Genomic DNA, 27,436 nt, shown 5'->3' on the forward strand with positions numbered 1-27,436 from the left:
ATTTTTACCGCCAATCGGACACATTAGCGTTGTTCTTTGGTGACTTTGGTTCTTTTCAAACAAAAAGCGGATTTTCCAAATCGGCCCAGCTGTCTAAATACCCCGACAAATTAACAACCTTCTCCTTATCTTGGAGTCGGTTATATAGTAGGTATTAGTAAGTAATATGTTTCTAGTTTTTTAGTTAATTTTTTTTCCACCACACCAACTGGCAAAGGCTCTCTTGATTGTTCAAAAACTGATAGCAAAGTTGCATTTTATTCACATGTGAGGCAAAGTAATCAAATGCAAATTTTGAGTTGTATTCTTATGTTTGCTGGTTGAATTCATCAAATATTTAATAACATTCATTTGGATTTGATTTGGTTTGAGTTTGTTTGATATCTTATAGTTAATATTTTCTTCAGGTTGGTTTGCCTAATACTCAGGCACGCAGTAACTATAGCCGCCGCTTTCTCAGCACGCATCATATAGGTATGTACCTAGACTGCCGCCCCTAATGTCTGTGCCGCCCTAGGCCCGGGCCTAATGGGCCTTAGGGCAAATCCGCTACTGCAAATTAGATCGAAATCCGTTCAGCCGTTTTTGTGTACAGGAGGAACACACATTCAAACAACTAAACAAACAATTACAAACATTCACATTTATAATATTACAATATATCACTTATCAGTAGATACCTATTTCATAATTAGCCGCAAGGTTGTGGGCATAACTTGGTGTCAGATACGATCAAACTTCAGAAAGAAAACGCTCGACGAGTGTACGTGCCAAAACTGTCCAGATTTACGAGCTTTAACATCTTTGATGCCCCTTTTATTAAAAGTTATAATTTTATTACGTAAACCCAGCTTTATTGAATTATCGGTACTGGCGTGGTGTCATACGAGCTTCCTGTAACTTTATCACTTCCAAACTTCCACTCAAATTATTGTTTTCAAACTTTGAGTGGAAGTTTGAAAAGTGGTTCACCGAAGTATAAAAATTGGATATCACCCACTTTAACACAGCTGTTTAAACAGCAGCGATTTCCCCACTTTCGTTAAGCGATATAAAGTTGCGAAATAATCGATGAAACGATCAAAGTAGTAATAGCATGGAATACAATTGATTTTCGTGGGCCGGTTTGGGCGGGCGGCGGCGCGGCGGCGGGGCGCGGGCGGGCGCGGCAGTGCGCGGCGCGCGCGGGCACCGGTCGCTCGTCCCGCGCCGCCCTGCCAGCCTGCTGCTACGCTGCAGCTACGAGCGGACAGCGGACCCGTCGTCGGCGCCCCGCAGTCGCTAATCGTCCGCACTCACGCGCCGACAAACCTCCATCACTAATCTTTCACTACGTTTCACCGCACGCCGAGCTTTAATACTAATTGGACGAAGGAACGCACTCGAAACAAGTTCCTAAAGGTTTTTAAGGAGTTTTTTTACTTGGAAGTCTGATTTATTAATATTCAAGTGCTGCGGAACTTTTATTACCGGAAGTTTAAAAGGATATTATATACGACGGCGCCACTAATAAACAAGTGGTCTAATACCTGCCTGCGCGCGGAGACTGCACTCGTTGCTCGCGACAGGTGGGTGCAATTATGAACAATACATGTTACAAATAGCTGCTAATGCTCAGCACTTGCTTTAAGAAATAAAAAGGTTTCCGTCCGGTGTTGCGTGGAAGCTATTGGTTGTAAAAGCTTCCTATATTTGTCATTGATGGATGAGTACTTGAGTAGTGGCGAGTGTCGCGACAGCCTTCTCCCGACCCTTCCACTTCCAGTCGCGCCCGCTAATGTGTTATCATTCAGTTTTCATTCCGCACTCGGAGCTGGAGTTTTGCCCATACCCCATACGTCCATTGATCGACGATCGAAGTGCCTCGTAAAGTGCTAGTTATCCTATAAGTAGTTACTTATTTACGAATGACGATCAAAAGAAATGGATTGCTATTTAGTGCCTAGTTTATTTCAGTTTTATTTACATTGAAGATTGATTCACGTGTGGACTGACTCCCTTATTCATAAACGCACTACAAGCCTCAATTAGTTAATTAACGTTTTATAACTTGCTTACAAAAGCGTAAGTCAAAATAACAGATCAAGACAAACTATTATTAGCTGAGATTATTTGAGCTCTATCTGTATTCGTTATATCTCTACTATAAACATATAAATAACATATATGTTTCTGCATAAAATCAAATAGTTAAGTAGGTAATAATAAGTAAACGATTAGTTTATCTAGCTAATTTAACCAGACTGCGGATTTTCGCAAAAAAACTTACTCCTGTTACGAAATCGGTTAAAAATATACCATGTAAGTAGTAGCCTATATCACACACTTGAAAACGAACAGATTGACACTCAAAAAATCAGCTGAGGTATGACGCCCCGTTGAAACACACGACACAAATACCAACCCATAATACTTACATAAATTAAATATCTACATTCATGCATACTCGTACCTACCTACAGTCATAACCCTTCCCGTAGTTGCCGGTGAAAAGCACGGTGTGAAAAGTACTACGGTGTGAAAAGTCTTAACAAAAAAAAATACGGAACCCTCAGAGCGTGCATCCGTCTTGCACTTGGCCGATTTCACACGAGTAAACACTATAGTGATGTACCGAACCGACCCTTGATTTTATTAGCCGACTAATCGGCGTTACAACATATCGTCAGTTTCGTCTATGGTAGAAGAGCCGGCCGCAAAATTTCTAACCGACTTGATACCACGATGAAATGCACAATGGTTTCCCATAAAAATGATGCTAAGTCCAAATTCGATAGTCTGCCACGGCGGAACTTGCCGAAAGTACGAAAAAGAAAAGGCCACTTCCGGTGCAAAAATATGGGGCTGATTTAACCCATCTGATACCGAAATAATAGTTATGGCAGCAGTTAGAAATTTACATGTAGACACAGAAAAAGCGAAGTCTGCCAGTATTTTTTTGCCGGATGTGCTTGGCAGACGCTCTCAAAGGTGACCCAGGTGAAGGTGACCTTCGGGACCCCTAAATTAACCCATCTGGCCCCTATTTCACCACGGTGACAGGTAGGGTTGCCAACCGTACTATATTATATAGTATTGTACTATATTTTGGCTCTCTGTACTATATAATTTTGGAAAAATATATAGTACGCTAAAATACTATATTTCCGATTAAACGTATTTTACACTTATGTTTAGTATTTTATCTAAAAGTACTATATTGTTTTGAAATTACTATATTTTTGATGCCTTATTCTGGAAAATACTATATTCCACCAAAAAATAGTTGGCAACCCACTAGGGTGCGAAAATTGTCGACATCACTGTTACTGACGTCATAGGCCTCCATAGACTACGGTAACCGCTTACCATCGGACGGGCGGTGTGCTTGTTTGCCACCAACATATTAATTTAAGAAAAATTCTATTATATCGCCAATAAATAAGTACTTATTTTGCGAAGCTAATGACAATTGTCACAAGAAACACGACAATTGTCACGAAATTCCGACACAGAACTCATATCGTGTCAAGAATTACCGAAAGTTCTATTAAATCGTGTGACAATTGTCATCATCATCATCATCATAAACTTCGAAAGAGAAATACCTGTTTTTTGCCGATATAATAAAGTTTTTTTAAATAATACAATGATGGTGGCAAACAGGAATACGGCCCGCCCGATGGTAAGCGGTAACCGTAGCCCATGGATGCCTGTGACATCAGCAACAGTGACATTTGTCGAATTGTCGCACCTGTCGCCGTGGTGAAATAGGGGCCTGATATCGGTTTAAAGATCTTTATTTTCTCAAAAGAATAACAATAATTCACTTACTTGAGAAATGAAAACAACATGCATAATTTAGCTATGATACTTAATCTATGCTTAATCTAGGCTAGTGCTAGGTTTAGAGCGTAAACATTAATGCAATCACAAAACAATAAAAGTTAAATTTTGCCGGTAGTGTTTTAAAAATATCACCATGAAACCAATTCCAGTCGGTAGGTTATGAACCCTAATTTCAGGAATATATAAGTCTGCCAAGGCTTTTTCCTGCCGAAACACCTTGGCAGACGAGATTATGTTAGCAAGGTGTGCATCAGTTACCCTACATTAACTCAACTGATACCTTGTCTGCCAAGTCCAGTCTGCCAAGTCAAGTCTGCCAAGACAGGAAAAGCCTTGGTAGACTTATATATTCCTGAAATGGGGGTTCATACCTACCGACTGGAATTGGTTTCATGGTGGTATCAGATGGGTTAGTGTACGGTAACCGATGGTTATCTTGCTTATAATCTCGTCTGCCAAGGTGTTTCGGCGGGAAAAACCTTACCTTAATATGGTAAAATATTGGGTGACCTGTTTTTCTGTCACTAATAAAATGCCGATTAATCGGACTTTTTCGTCGAATAGTTGCCAACTAATCGCCGAATACTCTCCCGACTAGTCGATATATCCCTAGTAAACACATGATATAGGCACAGAATAAGTAGGTAATATTTAGTATGATATAGGTAGCAACGTCAACAGTGCAGCGGGCGCGCCCAGTGTGCCTCGGCGGGCGCCGCCCGTACCAAATCAAAATGTAATTTTTATGGGACTCGTCTTGGAACTCGTATACAAAGAGTTTTACGACGCTATAACTGGAGCTTTGAACTGGAACGTTTTGTACTCTGAGTTCGTTACTAATATACCTATCATGACATGAGTCAAAGATTCGTAACAACCAAATAAGTGATTGTACAAGACATGTCAAGTTAATCCCTCTTATTCGTAACATTAGCAACCTCTTACAATCCTCTGTTAAAGGGTGTAGCAGGATAGCCTTTGAAAAATTGCCCCCAGAGCTTTTGGTTCGAAACTATAACGAAACGATGCCTTTTAAGAGGATAATACTCTGCACATCATTTCAACCCCCTCCGACCCCCTGGGTCCACAATACCCGATAAACCCCAAAACTATTTTATTTTTTTCCTCCAAATCTATGAGACGGACGAATCTCCAATTTTGTTCAAATATTATTGGAACTAAAGGCTCTGTCTCAATCCTTTGTAAAAAAACAACGAGTTGCACTCCGGGAGTGCCGATAGAAGTGAAAACTCACCTTACTATGTTATTCTCAAATAAGATCACACTTTTTCATTGACATGTTTATTTACATACTGCCATGACAACGTCAAATTATTTGAACATAGGTAAAGAGTGTGTAAAAAGGTAAGTACCTATAGGTTTTGAAAAGGAGTCCGCAACATAAATGTCAAATAACATTGAGTTTTTCTTTATTGATTTAAATGCCATCTAAATTACGGTCACGTGATCACCTTACGCTGTCTCGATTTTATAATTTTTTCCCCACCTCAAAAAGTGCCCAGCGCCGCTAAAGAAGTTTTCACTTAAAAAAAAAACAAATAAATGTGACGTCCTGTATAATGACTTCAGGGACGTTACTTCTGCTGTATTCAAAGCTTTTGAGTTTTTCTTCGACTTTACAACTTTACTAACATTAATAACCCTTTGGTACTGTCATGAACAACTATGAGAGGCGAGGAGAGAAGTTATACAGGGTGGCGCATTTAGATCGGTCAGTATGGGAAAATCTGAAACTATAAGACATACGACGATCTCTTCTTAGGAACCATGTCATCGATTTTAGTAACAAGAAAAACTGCATTCATACATTTACATTTTTTTTATGTAAAATGTATTGAAAAAAATGGTGGCCATTTCGAAAACATACTAAAATAAATTAAAGGATATGAAAACAATGCATTTTATTCATTTCAGACATCATGTTTCATAGTAACATTTACTGCTTAAGACCTACACAATCGATATCTAAATAGAAATAATTTTAGATTTTTTTTTTCAAAACGTCCGGGTTCGATTCCCGAGCTGAGGACACATTTTTTTTAAATGTATGAATGCAGTTTTTCTTGTTACTAAAATCGATGACATGGTTCCTAAGAAGAGATCGTCGTATGTCTTATTGTTTCAGATTTTCCCATACTGACCGATCTGAATGCGCCACCCTGTATAATACATATTATCTGTCTGCGCTTTTTGAATAACTGCCACACGGGTCATAGCGGCAAGCACTAACTAATCGAACTAATATTCGGTCAATCTTCAGACAATCTGCAATTTAATTATTAAGAATTCGTTTTGTCTCTCAATCATCGTAAAAGAGATACTTAAATGGAATAAAATCATAAAAGGCGCCCTGCGTGCGCTACATGGCTGGGCGCTTTCGGCTTTTTCCCCTTAACTGCAAGATATCCATTATATAAGATAAGATCCTTTATTTTGTACATTGCATATATTTTGTTTTTATTCTGAATTCCACCTGTCTAAACCAAATGTGTTTGTTACATACTTACCTACATACATATCTGCTACAACGTACTTTGATTTTGTATTGTATTAACTACGCGTATTTAAACGCGACATAATAACGCGTTAAAGTAGTAGCACGTAATAGTAATTATAATAAAATTAATGCTAACCCGTTATACTACTACTGACTATAGCACGTTAACAGGTTATTACATCGCGGGCGGCGGAATAGTAATGCAATATAATTATTATTGTTTTTAATACAGAACCCGGCAATACATTTTGCTTTGTTTTGCATATTGGTCTTTGGAAAGAGAAAATTGTCATTTACAACCATTTCCGAAAAATGGCGACCGTTCATCAGTCATCTAATACAAGTGTCGTTTCATAGCAAATAAATAATAAATGGTGCACTTTATGCGATTTGTGGTATTATACGTAAGAAACTGCGTATTTGTTTGTTGCAGAAACGGTTAGAGTGGAGCCAGAGCATGGGTCCCTCGAGGTTGTGGAGCGGCTGAGCCCGGGCCTGGGGCCGGCGGCACGCTGGAGGCGCTGCGGCGGCACTCGCGGCAGATCGCCGCGCGACGCGTGCGCCGGGTGCAGGTGAGGGCTAGCTCGTGCGGTGTAGAGTGTGAGGTGACGAGTGCACGGCTACCAGGCCCCTATTTCACCACGGTGACAGGTGCGAAAATTGTGGACATCACTGTTACTGACGTCACAGGCTCACAGGCCTCCATAGACTACGGTAACCGTTTACACAGAACTCATTTCGTGTCAAGAATTACCGAAAGTTCTATTAAATCGTGTGACAATTGTCATCATCATCATCATAAACTTCCAAAGAGAAATACCTGTTTTTTGCCGATATAATAAAGTTTTTTTTAAATAATACAATGATGGTGGCAAACAGGAATACGGCCCGCCCGATGGTAACTGGTAACCGTAGCCCATGGATGCCTGTGACGTCAGCAATAGTGACATTTGTCGAATTGTCCACCTGTCGCCGTGGTGAAATAGGGGCCAGGAGGACTCGTGCGTTGAAGGCGCTAAGGCGTGCTTAAAATTTTAATTAACAAAAAAAGGAAAATATACTAACATAATATTCTAACCTAGTGGTCCTCTAGCCAAGTGACAATCGTTTATTTATTTACACTTTTACAGCAATCAATCCTAACGTATGAAAAATGATGACGTAACTTTCGTTGCTTCGGTTATCTCGAAACATTTTTACTTTTTGTTTGGCGTTTGTCGATAAACGATTGTAATCTTGGCTAGCCCTTAGTAACTGTGTACTTATTTAATTACATTTACTTAGGTGTATGTTATTCATTCAACTAATTTTACTGTTACCTTACGTATTTTCAGTCACTCGCGGGACTTGAGTTGAACCGTAAAATTAGATAAATGTTAGTATGACTCACGACACGGCCTACCGGTCTCTATCACTCTTGCTTGTACGAGCGAGAGAGGGGCAGATAAAGAAATTTCGATTTTAATTTTTCGAGTTAGGCCTCAGTTTATATTCCATTACTCTTCATTCCTTAAAACTGACGATGGATTAAAAATAACTCCAAACCGCATACAATAGGTATTTTCTGAAAATAGGTGTTCCTAATATGAAGCATGCTGCATGATCTATATAGGTACTCTATAGCCTCGTGCCGCCCAATGTACATTATTGGGGTATTCACTCCGTCTCCGTTTCGACGTTTCGATAGAATGTCAACCAAAGAAAGTAGCATATACTTCATTAGTCTCGTAAAATAGGTAGGTACGTGAATAAATAAACATTAGGGGACAATCTTAATACACAGATCGACCTAGCCCCAAACTAAGCAAAGCTTATACATAATACTTAACATTTTCTATCCTTTAAACTTATGTCATGGTTGCCAGGTCATCAAGAGTAGGCACCTGAACCGGAGGACGATCTAGCGTGAAGTGTTAAGAAAATGAATAGAGCTAATAAGAAAACAAACATTTTGACGACCGGTCTGGCCTAGTGGGTAGTGACCCTGCCTGTGTAGCCGATGGTCCCGGGTTCGATCCCGGTAAGGGCATTTATTTGTGTGATGAGCATATAGATATTTGTTCCTGAGTCATAGTTGTTTTCTATGTATTTATGTATATATTTGTATATTATATATATCGTTGTCTGAGTACCCACAACACAAGCCTTCTTGAGCTTACCGTGGGGCTTAGTCAATTTGTGTAAAATGTCCTATAATATTTATTTATTTATTTATTAGGGAATATTTTACACAGACCGACATAACGTGGGCCCTTTGTATCTGGTTTTGCTCTTGATTCGGTTAAATTGTGGCTTTGAAAAACAAATTATAGCCAGCTTTTGTTGAAGTTCATCTACCTATAACATGAATATGGTACATCATATCAAAAAAATTAATATAACCTTTTTTGTCAAGAATTTAATAAGAATTATTTCTTTCATTGACACTTATTGCCTATATTATATACTTTCCCCAAAAATGAAAATAAACTGTCAACCGGGACATATTTCATACTAAAAGGGGAGGTGCGGCAGGGGTAGGGCTAGTGTGCGTAAAGCACCATACCTAAAGGTATCATACTACATTCATAAAAGGCTGGCTATAATTTGTTTGTCTTCCCCATACATCAGAACACAACATAACCGAATCATCTTGACTAAATTTTTTTGACAAATACATTCATTGACAACCATTTTGGGTGTTCACCTGCATTGCTGCGAAACTGCTCGACATGCTAATGCCCACCCCGAAGTCACCTTGAGTGACGAACAGGGCGTGTACCTAATGTCACAGAATAGATAATAGTACTAGGTACAGAAGACTCACTCTCTAACAAAACGCGTCTGTCACGATCAGCACAGATATGGCCGCTAGGTGGCGAGAGTGCCACGCGCGGCTTATGGCTTTCCCCAAAATTGGGGTGGAACGGATGTACTTTTAGCTACCTGTAGCAAAGCGACGAAATCGCGGAGTGAGCCACGCCTGCTAATGTGACATCTATTTCAGTTTATATTGAACCTGTTCCGTGCAGCCCGCCCAGCAACCCGCCCGCCTAACTCGCCTGTTTGTTGCAGTTCACAGAACGGGAACGAGATGGCGCTCGCGGAGACGGCGCAGGTAAGCGCGCGCGCAGCGTTGCCCACTTCGCCCGCTAGATGACCGCGCTATCTCAAGTGCTTCCCATTCCAGTTAATGGATTCCTAGTTTACATTTCACGTGCCATCCGCCAGAAGTGATTAATTCAGTGCGTTTCCTTCACATACAATTATTGAGATGTTCGATATTATATCGATACGCGAGTGGTATGTTGATTGTTTACAATACGCTCTAAATATATCTTAGTGGGAGTCGGGCGTCAACCGCCCATGGTACAACCTGGTTTTGAGTGATGTAAAGGTGTGTTGTGTGTGCAGAAAGCGGCGGGTCGGAGATGTCGGGCGGCAGCGGCGGCGCGGCGGACCGGCGGCCGTCCACCTGCCGCGTCGAGATGGGCAACCTGCTGGCGCCGGAGCCGCGGCCGCTCGACAATAAGGTCAAGGTATGTTCACACTTCACCAATACGCTGTAATACACAGTCATGATATGAACAATACGTAGGTAATACATATTCAAGAATCTGTGGGCTTAGCACAGGTGCGCCGCGACAAAATCTCGCGCGAGATAGACTAACCCGTCCTTTTCTATCTGTATTAATTAGAGAGGGACGGCCAGTCTATAGTCTATTTTATCTATTCTGCGAGATACTGTGCTAAGCCTACAGCTGAACTGAATGGGTCACATCGTTTATCCTGAGGGGCTACCGCGAAAACCGAATTACGCAAATTGCGGGCATTTTTCTCTGTCACTCTAATTACGCCTTCGTTCGAGTAAAAGAGAAAGATCCACGCAATTTGCGAAATTCGGTTTTCGCGGTAGCCCCTCTGTATAGTCTGTATACACGGTGTCGCTTTCAGTAGAATTTAACGAAGGGCGATCCTCCATTATTGGCTTTCGTTTGATCGGTACTGAATGCAACAGCCTGTATGTGGTACTTAATTATGTTTTCTAGCTGAGGAAAATTGTAAGCATTGGTGTTTTTTTTGACACCGCCTTGAATAGATCCTGAAGAAGGAAGTGGTCAGATGAGTGGAGATCCAAAAGCTTCCCATTAAATCACTAGAACATTGTTTATACTTATCTAGTTTATATATTTACATATGTTACTCGTCATGATTATTAATAATTTGTTTATCCTAAATTGTGTAACGATACATTTTCATGGAAGGATAATTTAGGGTAAACAAATATCTGCGTAATTGTGTATAGGTAGGTACTTAGGTATTTAATTTGCATGTATTTGCTTTGTGGCTGATTAAGTATAATATGCTATTTATGCGTAATTAAGCCTAAGCTTCATAATCATGATACCTTACCTTATTAACATAACAAACCCATATGCCCGACAATCCCGACATGCATAATACGATATACCTACACAGACAAGATGTATCATAGGGATAACTTCGAAAACGGGGTAATTTAGAAAATAAACAAATAGGTATCTAAATACTAAACAATACCTATGTATATAGAAACATTTTCGGCTGTTGCAACAGTATCTAAGCAAGATGCATTGGGAGGGAAGCGCTAGGCCCTAAGGCAAGTGTACACGCTCGTAGGGGCCTTATCAGATTTTTTTTATTAATTTTCTCCGTAATGGAGTTAATAAGAATACAGGTGTCTGAGAAAATTACTTGATTTATGCTAAGGAATGCGCCCTTGAAATTAACGGAAATCAAAAAAACACGTTGTATGTTCCTACCTAATACCTGTAGGTATATAGCTCGCGACTTGGTAATAAATCGCACATCTGTACAAACTTGCCTTCCAAATGCGTACCTACGTGTTTTCCAGGTTATAAAATATCTGTTTTTAAAACCCGTATGTCATATTCGTGATGAACATCCAAACATAATTATACAAACAAACATTTATAATATGATTGGAAAGCGACACGAAAGCCACAAATGCAGATACCTGCTGCGCTCGCAGTAGGTGCAGAATGCATCCTTGGGAGCTAGGAGTGGTCTAGGTATTAAAAGATAGAGGTAGGTATAACCTAATTATACCTAAGAGTATTATTATAGCGGTGGTCTTCTGGACCTACATTCTCTGGTTATGAGCGAGATAAGACTCCACTGTGCCCCTATATTGTCTAAGCAAGAGATAATCTTATCAAGCAATCATGACGACACTTTAGCGCGGCAAAAAATGAGCAGTGTATTGATGGAGGATCCATTCAGACGAATTAAAATTACTGGCACCTTTTACTACCCATCTAGTAATTACAATATTAATATTGGCTAAGCATATCGGCTCACGGTTCACAAATTGAAATTAACGACGCTCAAAGCTCGTATTTTAGTATTTACGGCCGACTTGGTAATAATTCTCGTGTACAATGATGAGTAAATATTAAAGGCGCTGCTGTAAGCCACAACAAAGATACGTTGTCGGGTCGATGTCTGAGTATTAGAACCGAAGTACTTTCGTAGACTTATTATAGAAGTATAGCGACCCACCCCGGATAAACCTTCCTCTTGAATCACTCTATCTATTAAAAAAACCGCATCAAAATCCGTTGCGTAGCTGATCTAAGCATACATAGGGACAGAGAGACAGGGGGAAGCGACTTTGTTTTATACTATGTAGTGAAGTGGCCATCAAAATCTAAAACCAATTCAAATGTGTTCACCAAAGTGGGTTGCAACGCGCGAATAATCGGCCCAATCACGTTGCAAAAGTTCCATCTTTATTCTCGCTGTTTACACGAGTTACGAATGCAAATACAAACAGACGGATACCTATTGACTTTATTCAATAGGGGGAAGGGTATGGTGGTGAGGCCTCTCCATTTGCATAACGAGTGACATGGCAGTGGGCGGCCGGCGCCCTTCCCGTCGCGCTGACATCTTGTCACGGCGCCCGTGCTTGCACATCGCAACAAGTGACCTATTTTGCATCATTTTTCATACTAACAATATCGAGACGTCTAGAAGCTCAGCGGAGCATAGTCAGCTCCTTTGGGAGCTCATAATCGTTGTTTTGATAGATGGATCGGACTTATATTGATCGTCTTTAACCTAAACTGACGGAATATACGAGGGGCGTTCAAAATATTCTCGGTATTGATATCTTACGACCTCTTCTAAAATTTTTTTTCGTTACTGGCCGCTAAGGTTTATTCATTGACATAAAAAAAAGTATAATTCGAACCGAGATAGTCTTTTGTTTTTCTGCAATTGCTGAACAAACATGAACATCCTGTGCGAATTGACAATGTTAACTAAATTAGAACATCGATGCGTGATAAAATTCTTGACAAAACAGGGTAAAAATCAAAAAACCATAAAAGAGGAAATGGATTGTGTTTACCGTGAGTCTGCTCCTTCTTTATCTACCATTCAAAAGTGGTCAAGCGAGTTTAAACGCGGAAGGGAGAGTATTGAAGATGACCCTAGACCTGGCCGGCCTGTAGTAGCTACTTCACAAGAAAATATTGATAAAGTGGAAAAACTTATATTGGAAGATGGTCGAGTGAAGGTAAAATCTATAGCACAAGTAACCAATCTCTCTATTGGTACCGTACATAATATTATACATGACCATCTTAATATGTCAAAAGTAAGTGCAAGATGGGTTCCGCGAATGCTGACTCGGCTTCAAAAAGACATGCGTGTAGCTTGTTGTTCCGATTTTATTGACCTGTGCGGTGAAAATCCTGATGAGGTGCTGCAAAGAATAGTTACTGGAGATGAAACCTGGGTTCATCATTATGACCCAGAGAGTAAACAAGAGTCCATGCAGTGGCACATTAAGGGTTCAGCTCATCCCAAGAAGTTGAAGGTCATCCCTTCAGCTGGCAAGGTCATGGCCACGATATTTTGGGATTGTGAAGGAGTATTACTAATCGATTATAAAGAAAAAGGTGTAAATATCACAGGACAGTACTACGCTAACATTCTACGTCAATTAAAGGATGTAATTAAAGAAAAGAGGCGAGGAAAGTTAACCAAAGGTATTCTGCTTCTGCATGACAACGCCCCCGTCCATACTGCTCATATTGCCAAGGCAGCTATTGTTGAACGTGGGTTTAAAACTGTTACTCACCCACCGTATAGTCCGGACTTAGCCCCCAGCGACTTCTTTTTGCTCCCCAATCTTAAAAAGGATCTGCGTGGAAATAAATTTTCTGACGATGAAGCATTGAAGGCGGCAGTGGAGGAGCATTTTTACACGAAAGATAAAAAATATTTTTACGAGGGATAAAAAAAAATAATTGATCGATCTTTTAAGTGCATGAACATAGGGGGGGAGTATATTGAAAAATAAAAATATCAAACTTTTCGTACTTGTTTGTTTTCATTCTCATACCGAGAATATTTTGAATACCCCTCGTATATTATAGAAAGCCGCGTCTCGAACACAGCTCTATTCAGAGATAACACGGGTATAATAGTCCCCCTTGAGATGGTAATTCGTGCCGACGCTGATATTACACCGGTCCTCGCAGCTTTTGCATAATGGGGGGCCCCGAGAGTCTAAAATACGGCGTACCAATTACCTTGTTTTAATCCGTCTCGGAAAATGTACCTAGAGGGTTAACCGCGCCTCTCGAGGTTAATGGATTATAGCTTTCGGAGCTTAACCAGAATATGCCAGGAGGACGCCAGGGAACGTCACTGAATATTTGCCTAATTACATTTAAGAATTTGCTAAAAGCGAGTACCTACATCTTTATTTCATATCCATACCTTACTTAGAATACATATCTAGTTTTGATAGATAAAAAAAAAATAAGGACCTACTCATAACACGCTATTAAAGTTCTAGTAGGTAGGTATACGTAACTACGGTCGTGCATACTTACCTATGTATATTTTTACGAGCTCTGATGTCGGATATTTTTGCAGGTTGTAATATATTATTACATATTCTTACTTATTAAACTTACTAAATATGTAGGTGTATCAAACCGGGTCACTTTAGGTTTTAAAGTCGAAAATGACATATATGTTTCACTCCATAACGAGGAGCTTTAACTGGGGCCACACGCATTGGTTGACCGACGCATAAAATCGTGACTTACCCGTTTATATATGTATATTTAATTTGTCTGGAGTCTCGCGGAAGTTTTGTTTTAATAAAATAGGTATATTGAAATTATGTTAGATCCGATTCAGCCGGCCTAGCCAAACTGACAATCACTATCGCTTCGACAACAAAACGCTTTGTGTCTCTCTATCGCTCTTCCATATTAGTGCGACAGTGACAGTTTTTGCGTTTCGATCGCTACGGAGGGTATAAGCGATTGGCACGTTGGCTACGCGGGCTGACTTTACTGGCGCTCTATTCACTAGGTGCACGACTGGTGCTGCCCTCATTTTGTCGGACTTTCTACGTTAAATCTTATGGAGTAAAATTAGTTCAAGCGGCTGCCGCTAGTACTAATGTCGGACACTCTTATAAGATTACCTGTGTTTGTGACGATCAGCGCCACTTCCCCCTCCACCGACTTCGCACCTTGCTAATACATCCACAGGAAGCACGGTACACTACCGGGCGTAAACTCGTCCTGTATTCCTTTGTTTGTGTGCAGCGGCACAGTATCCACGGGATGACAGAGGAGGAGAACGTGGTGCGTCCGCACCAGGAGATGGCGGTGCTGTCGCTGGACGAGAAGAAGTACCTCCTCGGCGTGGAGCGCGGCGACGTGGCGGGCACCCGGCGCGTGCTGCTGCGCGCCAGGGAGACACAGCACATTAACGTGGACTGCGTCGATCCACTGGGAAGGTCAGTATCATTCGTATGAAAAATTGTCAATTGGTCGACGAAGACTGTTGTTGTCACGTGTTGCGTTATTCTTATTCATTGTGCAAGGGAGCTGTTAGTCAGAGGATTAAACTTTGGCCATCTTGTGAAACTTATGATTATACCTAATTTCTTCAAATAAACAAGTTTTTTTATCCCTGAAAGTTTGTTTAGATTCGTTAGTTCGTTACGTAGGCCTTATATTAAGGGGTAGACAATTTGCAATAAAGTGGATGATAAAAAAAATGTATCTATTAATAAATATTATACGGATTTACGGATCTTACCCGAATCCACCTAGTTTCAGAGTAGGTAAGCTCAATAAGGCTTGTATTACGTGTACGTACTAAAGGTTCCGTCACACAGGCGCGTTTTCCGGGCGGATCGTGAGCGGGGCGCGCCGCATATACATATAAAACGCTCACGCCCCGCTCGGAATACGCGCCTGTGTGACGGAACCTTAAAGAGACGTCGATATACATAATATATATAGTTAGTTATATCTCTCTTCTTCCTTGTCGTAACCTCATGGCTGAGGGACGTGACGATTGTGGGCACTCTTCACCAGTGCTCTCCAGGCCGCTCTGTCCTGGGACCAGTGCATGCTAGCCTGCAGTGTGGCGTTTGTCACCAACGTTATTCTGTCCGCCCAACGTGTGGCCATCCGTCCATCCCTACGCTTCCTTGCCATGCGGCCAGTCATAATGAGCTTTTCCAAGCTATCTGGCCCTGTCCTGCTCAGATGGCCGACGAAGCCAAGTACACGTTGGGAGTGGAAGTTAGTTATATACATATATAAATACTTATAGGCATAGCATAGAAAACATCCATAACTCAGGAATAAATATTTGTGGCCCAGGTGTGGTACCAGGATTCGAATCCGGGCCCAACCAATATAATAAAACGATATAAAATACAAGACGTAAAAGTGTACAATATCCAGATCGGCGCTGCTGATGGCCATCGACAACGAGAACCTGGAGATGGTGGAGCTGCTGCTGGAGTTCGGCGTGGAGACGCGCGACGCGCTGCTGCACGCCATCTCCGAGGAGTTCGTCGAGGCCGTCGAGGCGCTGCTCGACCACGAGGAGCGCACCACCAAGCCGGGGGAACTGCATGTGAGCTTATTTTAATGATATAGGAGGCAAACGAGCAGGGGTGCGTATCATAATGAATACGCACTTTTGGTATAATTTCAATTTACAAACGTTCAAAACGTATACTAATCTTATGTATAATGCACTAAATCTATATTTTCAATAAGGATAACATAAAAATAATATAACATACACTATACATACCGCTGTTTGGTATAACATACAAATAAACTAATTACATTTAATATAACATTCATTATGCATATAAATTAAAATAATGAATAACATCTCATATAAATATCTGAACAAAACACCAGTAAAATTATTTGGATAGCTCAGTATTTCATAGGTCATCGAAACTAATTACTGTCAGAAAAGTAGGTTAGGTTAGGTCAGAACTGTGACTCCCCAAGAAAAGAAACTGCTACCAGAAAAGTAGGTTAGGTTAGGTTAGAACCGTGACTCCCCAGAAAAAGAAACTGCTACCAGAAAAGTAGGTTAGGTTAGGTTTGAACTATGTGACCCCTCAGAGAAAGAAACTGCTACCAGAAAAGTAGGTTAGGTTAGGTTAGAATTGTTACCCCACAGAAAAAGAAACTGCTACCATAAAATAGGTTAGGTTAGGTTAGAACTGTGACCTCCTACAGAAAAAACTGCTACCAGAAAAGTAGGTTAGGTTAGGTTAGAACTGTGACCCCTCAGAGAAAGAAACTGCTGCAAGAAAAGTAGGTTAGGTTAGGTTAGAACTGTGACCCCCCACAAAAAAAAACTGCTACCAGAAAAGTAGGTTAGGTTAGGTTAGAACTGTTACCCCGCAGAAAAACACAAGGTTAGGTTTATTGCGTGGTATTTGTTTTGTATATTATATTGTTTCAAAGTTATACCTTTTTATACTTATCATAAACGATATTATATGTAAAGTTCATTATACATTACCTATAAAATTATAGAATTCATTGTTATACGTATTGCACGTTATACTTATTGCACGTTATGTCATTCAAAATTATACTAATTGAATTTATATATTCTGAGCAATATATTATAGGTTTGTATACGTTCTATTACCCCAAATGGCGGACTTAATGCGTTAAGGCATTCTCTACCAGTCAAAAAAAGGGTGGCCAAGGGTTTCAAGGCCTTAGCCCGGATTGCTAAAGACTACATTCGAATCCGGCCTTCACCACTGGAGGGCTTCGTCACTTTTTCTTTAATATCTATTATTTCAGTTTATAAGACTATATGAGTTGTGATCAATATAAACAGTCCGTTTGTTTCTAATGAATGAATGGCGGATTAAAGTAGCACAGATATGAGTATAATATTAAAGCACTTAGCGAAACGGGTCGTTATTCTCGGGATACGCCGCGGGCCTGTAAAAACCGTGGAGTGCTCTGGTTTAGGGCGGGCATATATTTATATTTCCGCGTGTTTCCTGAGCGTATACAAAGTAAGTGCTCTACAGGACAAAGGCTGAAAATTACATGTTTACTTCACAGAAAAACTTAGGGTAATAATCGTGAATGAAAATATTGTTTAACTCCAAAATTTACTGTATAAATTATTACCTACAACTATTTTATTATTGTCTCTGGATTAATTTTTCTAAATTCCTGGTCAAATGAAACCACTTTACACGCTTGTCTCAAAATTTAAAATGATCTTAATTATTACGCAAATCTCTTAGAAACTTACTGGCTGGACTTGTGATTTGAGCATACATTTAGTTAAGTAATTACCTACGTACAAATTTTATTTGAATTAGGCAGCTGCTAGGAAGGGACATGTTGTATTGTATTATGTATATTTAACGGTCATTTCATTAACCGTAATCGGTGGGTTCGTAAAACAAATCTGTCCCCAGAGAATCTGCTTCAAACAGGATACTTTAATCCTCTTCGGGTTTAATTTAGTACCTGTACCTTACTTTACCTACATTAAATCGTAAAACACGTTTTTTATGTCAAGAATTATGTACCAAAGCGATTACTTACTTTTATATGAGTGCCGTGTTTACCTGTGACTGGGTATTAAACACGGCACTCAATCAAAATTCGAGCGAAAATCAAAATCAGTCAATATTCGAGCGATTTGTTTTATACTTATTCATGACTAGCTGTTGCCCGCGACTTCGTACGCGTGGATTTGTATATTGGTGGTTATATATTCTACATTAGCTTAGAACATTATGCAGCAAAAGATCGCAGTAAGACGGTTAATCATTTGTTAATTATTAATATTACAACGCATGATACTTGTCTTTCACAACCTACGAAGCTTCAAGCCCCTAACTGAATAAAATTGTTCTCGATATAATCCCTCTCAACCAGAAGATTTTCATGTCCTCTATTTAATAAAACCTACTACTTAACTACCTATTTACGAAGTTTGAAGTTCCTAGCTTTAAATAAAATTTGAACCCTATACAAACTTTCAACCCCTTTTTAACCATTTTAGGGGATGAATTTTTACAAACGCTGAAATTACTTTTCTTGTATTTTAATAATATGCCTATATACAAAGTTTACAACGATTAAAGTCCCGCACTCAAATGAATGTTTGACCTCTATACAAATCTTCAACCCCTTTTTCACCACCATGGGGATGAATTATCAAAAACTCTGAAATTAGTTTTCTTCTCTTTTGATGAAATACCTTTTTACGAAGTTTCAAGTTTGTTTGCAACTTTACAAACTTTCAACACCCTTTCGACCCTTTAAGAGATGAATTTTAAAAACGCTGAATTTACTTTTCTCGTATTTTAATAAAATGCCATTTTACAAAGACTCACAAAAATGTTTGATCTCCATACAAACTTTTTACCCTTTTTCACCACTTTGAGAGATGAATTTTCAAAAACGCTGAAATAAGTTTTCTTCTCTTTTAATAAAATACCCTTTTAAGAAGTCTCGAGTTCCTAGCTTAAAATAAAATTTGAACCCCATAAAAACTTTCAACCCCCTTTTAACCCTTTTAAGGAATGTACTTTTAAAAACGCTGAAATTACTTTTCTTGTATTCTAATAAATGCCTCTGTACAAAAATTCAAGCCCCGCACTCACAAAAATATCTGATCTCCATACAAACTTTCAACCCCTTTTTCACCACCTTGAGATATGAATTTTCAAAAACGCTGAAATAAATTTTTTGCAGTTTTAATTTAATACCTTTTTACGAAGTTTCAAGTTCCTAGCTTAAAATAAAATTTGAAACCCGTACAAACTTTCAACCCCTTTTTAACCCTGTTAGGGGATGAATTTTACAAAACGCTAAAATTACTTTTCCTGTCTTCTAATAATATCCCCAAATCCAAAGATTCAAGTCCCGCGCTCGAAAAAATGTTTGATATCAATACAAACTTTCAACCCCTTTTTCACCACCTTACAGGATGAATTTTCAAAAACGCTGAAATTAGTTTTCTTGTATTTTAATTTAATAACTTTTAACAAAGTTTCAAGTTTCTAGCTTAAAATAAAATTTGAACGCTATACGAACTTCAACCCCTTTTAAACCCTATTAGGGGATGAATTTTACAAAACGCTGAAATTACTTTTCCTGTCTTCTAATAATATCCCCAAATCCAAAGATTCAAGTCCCGCGCTCGAAAAAATGTTTGATATCAATACAAACTTTCAACCCCTTTTTCACCACCTTACAGGATGAATTTTCAAACACGCTGAAATTCGTTTTCTTGTATTTTAATTTAATACCTTTTTACGAAGTTGTAAGTTCCTAGCTTAAAATAAAATTTGAAACCCGTACAAATTTTCAACCCCTTTTTAACCCTGTTAGGGGATAAATTTTACAAAACGCTGAAATTACTTTTCCTGTCTTCTAATAATATCCCCAAATACAAAGACTCAAGTCCCGCGCTCGAAAAAATATTTGATATCCATACAAACTTTCAACCCCTTTTTCACCACCTTAGGGGATGAATTTTCAAAAACGCTGAAATTAGTTTTCTTGTATTTTAATTTAATAACTTTTTACAAAGTTACAAGTTCCTAGCTTAAAATAAAATTTGAACCCTATACGAACTTTCAACCCCTTTTTAACCCTATTAGGGGATGAATTTTACAAAACGCTGAAATTACTCTTGTCTTCTAATAATATCCCCAAATGCAAAGATTCAAGTCCCGCGCTCGAAAAAATATTTGATATCCATACAAACTTTCAACCCCTTTTTCACCACCTTAGGGGATGAATTTTCAAAAACGCTGAAATTAGTTTTCTTGCATATTAAAAATATATCTTTTTACGAAGTTTCAAGTTCTTAGCTTAAAATAAAATTTGAACCCTATACGAATTTTCAACCCTTTTTTAACCCTGTTAGGGGATGAATTTTACAAAACGCTGAAATTACTTTTCCTGTCTTCTAATAATATCCCCAAATACAAAGACTCAAGTCCCGCGCTCGAAAAAATATTTGATATCCATACAAACTTTCAACCCCTTTTTCACCACCTTAGGGGATGAATTTTCAAAAACGCTGAAATTAGTTTTCTTGTATTTTAATTTAACACCTTTTTGCAAAGTTTCAAGTTCCTAGATCAAAATAAAATTTGCACCCCAAGACGAACTTTCATCCCCTTTTTAACCCCCTTAGGGGTTGAGTTCCAAAAACGTTGCAATTACTTTTTTTTGTAATCGGCTATTATGCCTTTCTAAGAAGTTTCAAAGCATTTGTAATGGATTCAAACTTTCAACCCCTTTTTAACTCTGTTAGGGGATGAATTTTCAAAAACGCTGAAATTACTTTTCCTGTCTTATAATAATATCCCCATATACAAAGTTTCAAGTCCCACACTCACAAAAATATTTGATCTCCATACAAACTTTCAACCCCTTTTTCACCACCTTGGGGGATCAATTTTCAAAAACGATGAAATTAGTTTTCTTGTATTTTAATTTAATACCTTTTTGCAAAGTTTCAAGTTCCTAGATCAAAATAAAATATGCAACCCAAGACGAACTTTCATCCCCTTTTTAACCCCCTTAGGGGTTGAATTTCCAAAAATGTTGCAATTACTTTTTTTTTGTAATCGGCTATTATGCCTATCTAAGAAGTTTCAAAGCATTTGTAATGGATTCAAACTTTCAACCCCTTTTTAACCCTGTTAGGGGATGAATTTTCAAAAACGCTGAAATTACTTTTCCTGTCTTATAATAATATCCCCATATGCAAAGTTTCAAGTCCCACACTCACAAAAATATTTGATCACCATACAAACTTTTAACCCCTTTTTCACCACCTTGGGGGATGAATTTTCAAAAACGCTGAAATTAGTTTTCTTGTTTTTTAATATAATACATTTTTACAAAGTTTCAAATTCTTAGCTTAAAATAAAACTTGTTCCCCATACAACCTTTCATCCCCTTTTTAACCCCCTTAGGGGTTGAATTTTTCAAAATCGCTTCTTATCTCTTGTACACTTTATAAATGCAACCTAGTGTGCAAATTTCAACTTTCTATCTTTTGTAGTTTCGGCTCTGCGTTGATGAATCAGTCAGTCAGTCAGTCAGTCAGTCAGTCAGTCAGGACACTTGCATTTATATATATAGATTATCTACAAGTAAGTATTTACTATCTATTAAACCTGTTGGCAAAGCTCAATAAGTAAATTACCACAAAAACTATCTTAAGGCGTATATAGGTACATCGAATACATGTAATATTTCCAGGGGAATTAGTATCTTAGGTACTGATCGTGATCATATCTCTAGAAGTTATTTTTCGTAGATATTGGTTGGATTGGATAGATCAGTTTTGTCAATAAACCAATAATTTAGTTAAATTAAAATCAATGGAAGTATGAAAGTTGATCAACTGTAATGTTGAACCAATTTGTATTGCAGAGCTGGGAAGCGCTGCCCCCGGAGACGGCGACGTTCACGCCGGACATCACGCCGCTCATCCTGGCGGCGCACCGCGACAGCTACGAGATCATCAAGTTGCTGCTGGACCGCGGCGCCGCGCTGCCCGTGCCGCACGACGTGCGCTGCGGCTGCGACGAGTGCGTGCGCTCGCGGCGCGAAGACTCGCTACGTCACTCCCGGTCCCGCATCAACGCGTACCGCGCGCTCGCCTCGCCGAGCCTCATAGCGCTGTCGTCCAAGGATCCCATACTTACGGCGTTCGAGCTGTCGTGGGAGCTACGGCGGTTGTCGGCGCTCGAGCACGAGTTCAAGACTGAATATCAGGTAGGCAAGCCACTGGAAGACGGTAGACTCGCTCCGCCATTGTCGTTCTCGCACCAACGCGTGCCGCGAGGGCGCGCGCTCGCCACTCCGAGCCTCATAGAGAAAGCTCTAACAGGCAAAGGCAAAGGCCTGTGGAAAGAAAAGTGCAGTCAGCGATAAAAGCTTGTAACAATAATTAAATTTTTGTCAAATACAAAATTTGCAGTAAGCTCTTGGAAGCATTGACAAGCTCTCGGAAGCATTGTCGTGGTCATTCGGGCAATTCGGTAGTCGCTAAGACGCTACGTTACTTAATCATCTTATATTTCTCCCTGAGCATTGAGTACACGACATCTGGATTTCTTAGGTGCACTATTTTATTTTTGGCCACGTGTAACGTATTGCGGCAGGAGCTGCGCGCGCAGTGCCAGGAGTTCGCGACCGCCCTGCTGGACCACACGCGCACGTCGCACGAGCTGCAGGTGCTGCTCAACCACGAGACGGGCGCCGCCACGCCGCCGCTCGCCGAGCCCGGCGCGCCCGAGCGCATGCGCCTCTCGCGCCTCAAGCTGGCCATCAAACTGCGCCAGAAGAAGGTACCCACCCCGCTCTAACATAGCTAGGGACTATAGCTAACTCGGTATCACCTGAGATGATCCAGTTAGAAAGTCGAACCATACTGTCCTACCTGAAGTGGCCAGGGGGCGCCATAAGCCCTCAGTATGAAGTGAATATACTTGGGAAAAATTCGACCTATGCCGGTGTGGCCCGGTGGCCGAGTGGCAACAGGCACCTGCCGCGATAGCAGAGGACGCTGGTTCGATTCCAGCCTGGGGCACTGGAGGCTTGGGTCACTTTTTCTTAGTATATGACATTTATTTCAGGCATGGACATGACATAGTAGTGTTTAGGGAATGCAAATCGGTTATTTTTTGTATGGAAATAACCGCGGTTTCGGTTAATAACCGATTATTTCCATACAAAAAATAACCGAAAATAACCGATTTGCATTCCCTAGTAGTGTTTCTACTTGAAATAACAACAAATTAAAATATTTTCTGTTAATAATTTAATTTGTTCTAGTATGTATAGCTAATAGGGACGGTGCCACAACGCAACCGCTCGGTACCACAGCGGGTAGCAGCTGACTGAGGCACTGCCGCGGAAAACAAAAACGGAAATGTAGTACATAATAGGGCGTCAGAGTAGGTAGACGACCGCTGAAGACCGCTATCGAATTCTATATTTTTTTCAGTTCGTAGCTCACCCGAACGTGCAGCAGCTGCTGGCCTCGATCTGGTACGAGAGCGTGCCCGGCTTCCGGCGCAAGAACATGGTGCTGCAGGCGTTCGAGATGGCGCGCATCGGCGCCATGTTCCCGCTGCACGCGCTCGCGTACGTGGCCGCGCCGCACTCGGCGCCCGGCCGCACGCTGCGCAAGCCCTTCATCAAGTTCCTGTGCCACTCCGCCAGCTACTTCATGTTCCTCTGTGAGTAACTGAGTACCCACCTACACTCTACTCAAACGTAGTTCGGTAGATGTACCTATGTTCTTTAGTCTTTCAACTATGACACACCTTCGTTATTAACATTTCGATTTAAAAGTCGACTCTTGCCGCGTACTTACGGATGTCCTCTCGATTTTCCTTGTAGTATTATAGGCTGCTCTTCAGAGCTTATACTACAAGGAAAAGATAAAATATTGTTATATAATACTAGTACTTTTATAAGAATAACTGCAACAACTAGATTTCTACCTACTATCCTAGTTTTACGATAAATAAAGTAGATATGAATTGCTTTAATATTTGGACGTTTTGTTCCAGTTTTACTAATCCTGGCGTCTCAGCGCATCGAAACAGCAACGATGGGGATAGGGTGGGAGCGAAGCAATCAAGGCCAGCCGCCAGTGTCCCGCAGGGGGGCGCCGCCGTCGCTCGTGGAGTGGCTTATCCTCGCCTGGGTCAGCGGTGAGTTCCGCGGGTCTACACACAGGAACAATGTAGCGTACAACAAGACCAGCCGGTGTCCCGCCGGGGGGCGCCGCCCTCGCTCGTGGAGTGGCTTATCCTCGCCTGGGTCAGCGGTGAGTTCCGCGGGTCTACACACAGGAACAATGTAGCGTACAACAAGACCAGCCGGTGTCCCGCCGGGGGGCGCCGCCCTCGCTCGTGGAGTGGCTTATCCTCGCCTGGGTCAGCGGTGAGTTCCGCGGGTCTACACACAGGAACAATGTAGCGTACAACAAGACCAGCCGGTGTCCCGCCGGGGGGCGCCGCCCTCGCTCGTGGAGTGGCTTATCCTCGCCTGGGTCAGCGGTGAGTTCCGCGGGTCTACACACAGTAACAATGTAGCGTACAACAAGACCAACCGGTGTCCCGCCTGGGGGCGTTGCCCTCGCTCGTGGAGTGGCTTATCCTCGCCTGGGTCAGCGGTGAGTTCTGCGGATCTACACACAGTAACAATGTAGCGTACAACAAGACCAGCCGGTGTCCCGCCGGGGGGCGCTGCCCTCACTCGTGGAGTGGCTTATCCTCGCCTGGGTCAGCAGTGAGTTCTGCGGGGTCTACTTAAACACAGCAACCATGTAGTGTGTGGCATAATGTCCCGCCGGGGGGCGCCGGCCTACAGCCATGATTTTTATGTAATTTCAAAATATTAGTTTAGCATTTTAGTATAGGTTGCTAAAGTTCGGAATTTAACAATAGTATTTTATGCAACCGTTGTTTAAAAGAGGTCAAAAAAGGCGAGTGGCGTGAGTAACAATTTGAGGCGAAGCCGAAAATTGTTAATAAAGACGCCACGAGTATTTTTTGACTCAGATAAACAACGTTGCATGCAATACTTTTTCTACGAACAAGCACTTACTTTGAAATAAAATTGTAAATTTAACAAATATTTTTAATTCAAGAAGTAGCAAAAATGGAGGCTACGGGCGGGAAAAGAATGAATGAATGAATGAATGAAATAAAAAAAAACATGTCTATGGTTCACTTATTTGTCAGAGATGACATTTAAAATAAGGTTGGCAACACTGTATTTCATTCAATATTTTTAAAGTGGTCATTACACGAAGTATCGTAAAATCGCCAAAAAGATACTGCGTGTATGCACAAATTCTTTTTTGGGGAATAGAATTTGGAGAGTAGAAAAAATATGTTTTATTAAAAAATCACAAGCCTCGCTGGCTTTGAGTTGACTTGCTAAATGATGCTGACCATGTTGCAGGCTTGATCTGGAGCGAGGTGAAGCAGCTGTGGGACATGGGGCTGCGCGAGTACGTGCACGACATGTGGAACGTCATCGACTTCGTCACCAACTCGCTGTACGTCGCCACCGTCGCGCTTAGGATCGTCTCGCACTTTCAGGTACCATTCAGAAGGGTTACAAAAATAATTACAAGTCCAGTTGGTAGGTACGTCAAATACGTGTTCACATTTTTCACCTTCTTACAAAGGAGGCGCAAAAGTGTACACATGCTCAGTTTTGTCGTGTAACTACTGGTTAGCCGTTGTCGCTGTTAGATAGTTAATTAGTTAGTTAGACAGACGTAAAACCTACATTGAATAATTTTACGGTTTAGACTCGCTTGTTTTAAGTCACTCGCGTGACATGTTTCGGAGAGCCTAGGTCTCCTTTCTCAAGCACTAACAGTGCGAGCAGCGTTCACGACGGCCGTGTAACGCGTACTGCGTGTACTGCGGCCGTCGTGAACGCTGCTCGCACTGTTAGCGCTTGAGAAAGGAGACTAGGGAGGAGAGCCTAGGCTCTCCGAAACATGTCGCGCGAGTGACTTAAAACAAGTGAGTCTAAACCGTAAAATTATTCAATGTTAGTATGTCTCACAACAGTTTAAATTCGGTAAAACCTACAGTTTAATTTAACCGCAGGTGCGTCGAGAGATGGCGCAGGGTCTGCAGTGGAACCAGCCCCGCGAGAAGTGGGACGCGTGGGACCCCATGCTGCTCTCCGAGGGCCTGTTCTCCGCCGCCAACATCTTCAGCAGCCTCAAGCTGGTGTACATCTTCAGCGTCAACCCGCACCTGGGCCCGCTGCAGGTCTCGCTGAGCCGCATGGTGCTGGATATCCTCAAGTTCTTCGTGCTTGATATACTTGTCATCTTTGCTTTCTCGTGCGGTATGTATCATCCATAGACTAGGAATCCTCTAGACGGAGTTTAGAGCAATTATTTCATGAAACCAATGCTGCCAAAAATACTGGGGTGCGGGGGACGAGGTGAGCGAGTCCCGTGCCGTGATTGGTCCGTTCAAACTTCAAAGACAGGGACGTCACACAAAGACACTTTGACTCGAAAATTGATTAAAACAACCGCATATTTGTGGCAGAGGGAGTAGCGCTACTATGCTCAGTCTGGAAATCCGGAAATGGCGGATTTCCTTGAACATAAAGCACCAGTACATCAAAGAGATATAATATAATGATACATAAAATCTCAGGTCTGAACCAGCTGTTGTGGTACTACGCGGACATGGAGAAGAAGCGCTGTGTGACCACTCCGAGCAGCGCCAACGGCACCATCCCGGATCCTGATGCCTGCATCGTGTGGCGGCGGTTTGCCAAGTAAGTTAACTGTTAAATGCCTTTTCACACCTCTTATTCAGAAAAGAGCTTTTTCTTCCCTGCTAGGAGGGATCAAAGTGGCACTTTTCCTCCCTGTTAGGAGGGGTCAAAGTAACACTTTTCTGTTCTAGAACACTATTTTTACATTTTTTTGCACATTATTTTTTTAGCTTAAATAATCTGTTTAAGCATCAGATTGTGTCAACACTAAGATTTTTTTATGATTTTTTTTATTTTCCTTATAGTTGATGTGAAAGCAGTATGTGTCACAGGTATCAAAATTATTTTGTCTTGGGCGTTAACACTTGAATCCCTCATTATTACGCTCAGGATTCTACTTTAGAATCCATCGCTTCATTCAGGATTCAATGTACGCCCTTGACGGAAATATATAATTTTGATC

The 27,436-nt window shown here is 40.9% G+C and overlaps 1 protein-coding gene across 2 annotated transcripts in view; it reads left to right on the top strand.

The window, feature by feature from the left end:
- Positions 1 to 1,257: 1,257 nt before the first annotated feature.
- Positions 1,258 to 27,436, top strand: part of LOC134662391 (transient receptor potential-gamma protein-like) — a 39,289-nt gene continuing 13,110 nt past the window's right edge. The window contains exons 1-12 of one of the 2 annotated variants that reach the window (XM_063518604.1): positions 6,791 to 6,918; positions 9,401 to 9,443; positions 9,740 to 9,864; positions 14,965 to 15,158; positions 16,120 to 16,294; positions 22,129 to 22,473; positions 22,863 to 23,048; positions 23,708 to 23,942; positions 24,279 to 24,422; positions 25,681 to 25,820; positions 26,343 to 26,589; positions 26,910 to 27,033. In XM_063518604.1, the coding sequence (XP_063374674.1) occupies positions 9,757 to 9,864; positions 14,965 to 15,158; positions 16,120 to 16,294; positions 22,129 to 22,473; positions 22,863 to 23,048; positions 23,708 to 23,942; positions 24,279 to 24,422; positions 25,681 to 25,820; positions 26,343 to 26,589; positions 26,910 to 27,033 (1,898 nt within the window). In that variant the 5' untranslated portion in view covers positions 6,791 to 6,918; positions 9,401 to 9,443; positions 9,740 to 9,756. Of the gene's footprint in view, positions 1,569 to 6,779; positions 6,919 to 9,400; positions 9,444 to 9,739; positions 9,865 to 14,964; positions 15,159 to 16,119; positions 16,295 to 22,128; positions 22,474 to 22,862; positions 23,049 to 23,707; positions 23,943 to 24,278; positions 24,640 to 25,680; positions 25,821 to 26,342; positions 26,590 to 26,909; positions 27,034 to 27,436 lie in introns of those variants that run through there. The other variant, XM_063518603.1, reaches the window with a different exon arrangement.

Source organism: Cydia amplana, chromosome 3 (assembly GCF_948474715.1).
Source record: "Cydia amplana chromosome 3, ilCydAmpl1.1, whole genome shotgun sequence".
NCBI lineage: Eukaryota > Metazoa > Arthropoda > Insecta > Lepidoptera > Tortricidae > Cydia > Cydia amplana.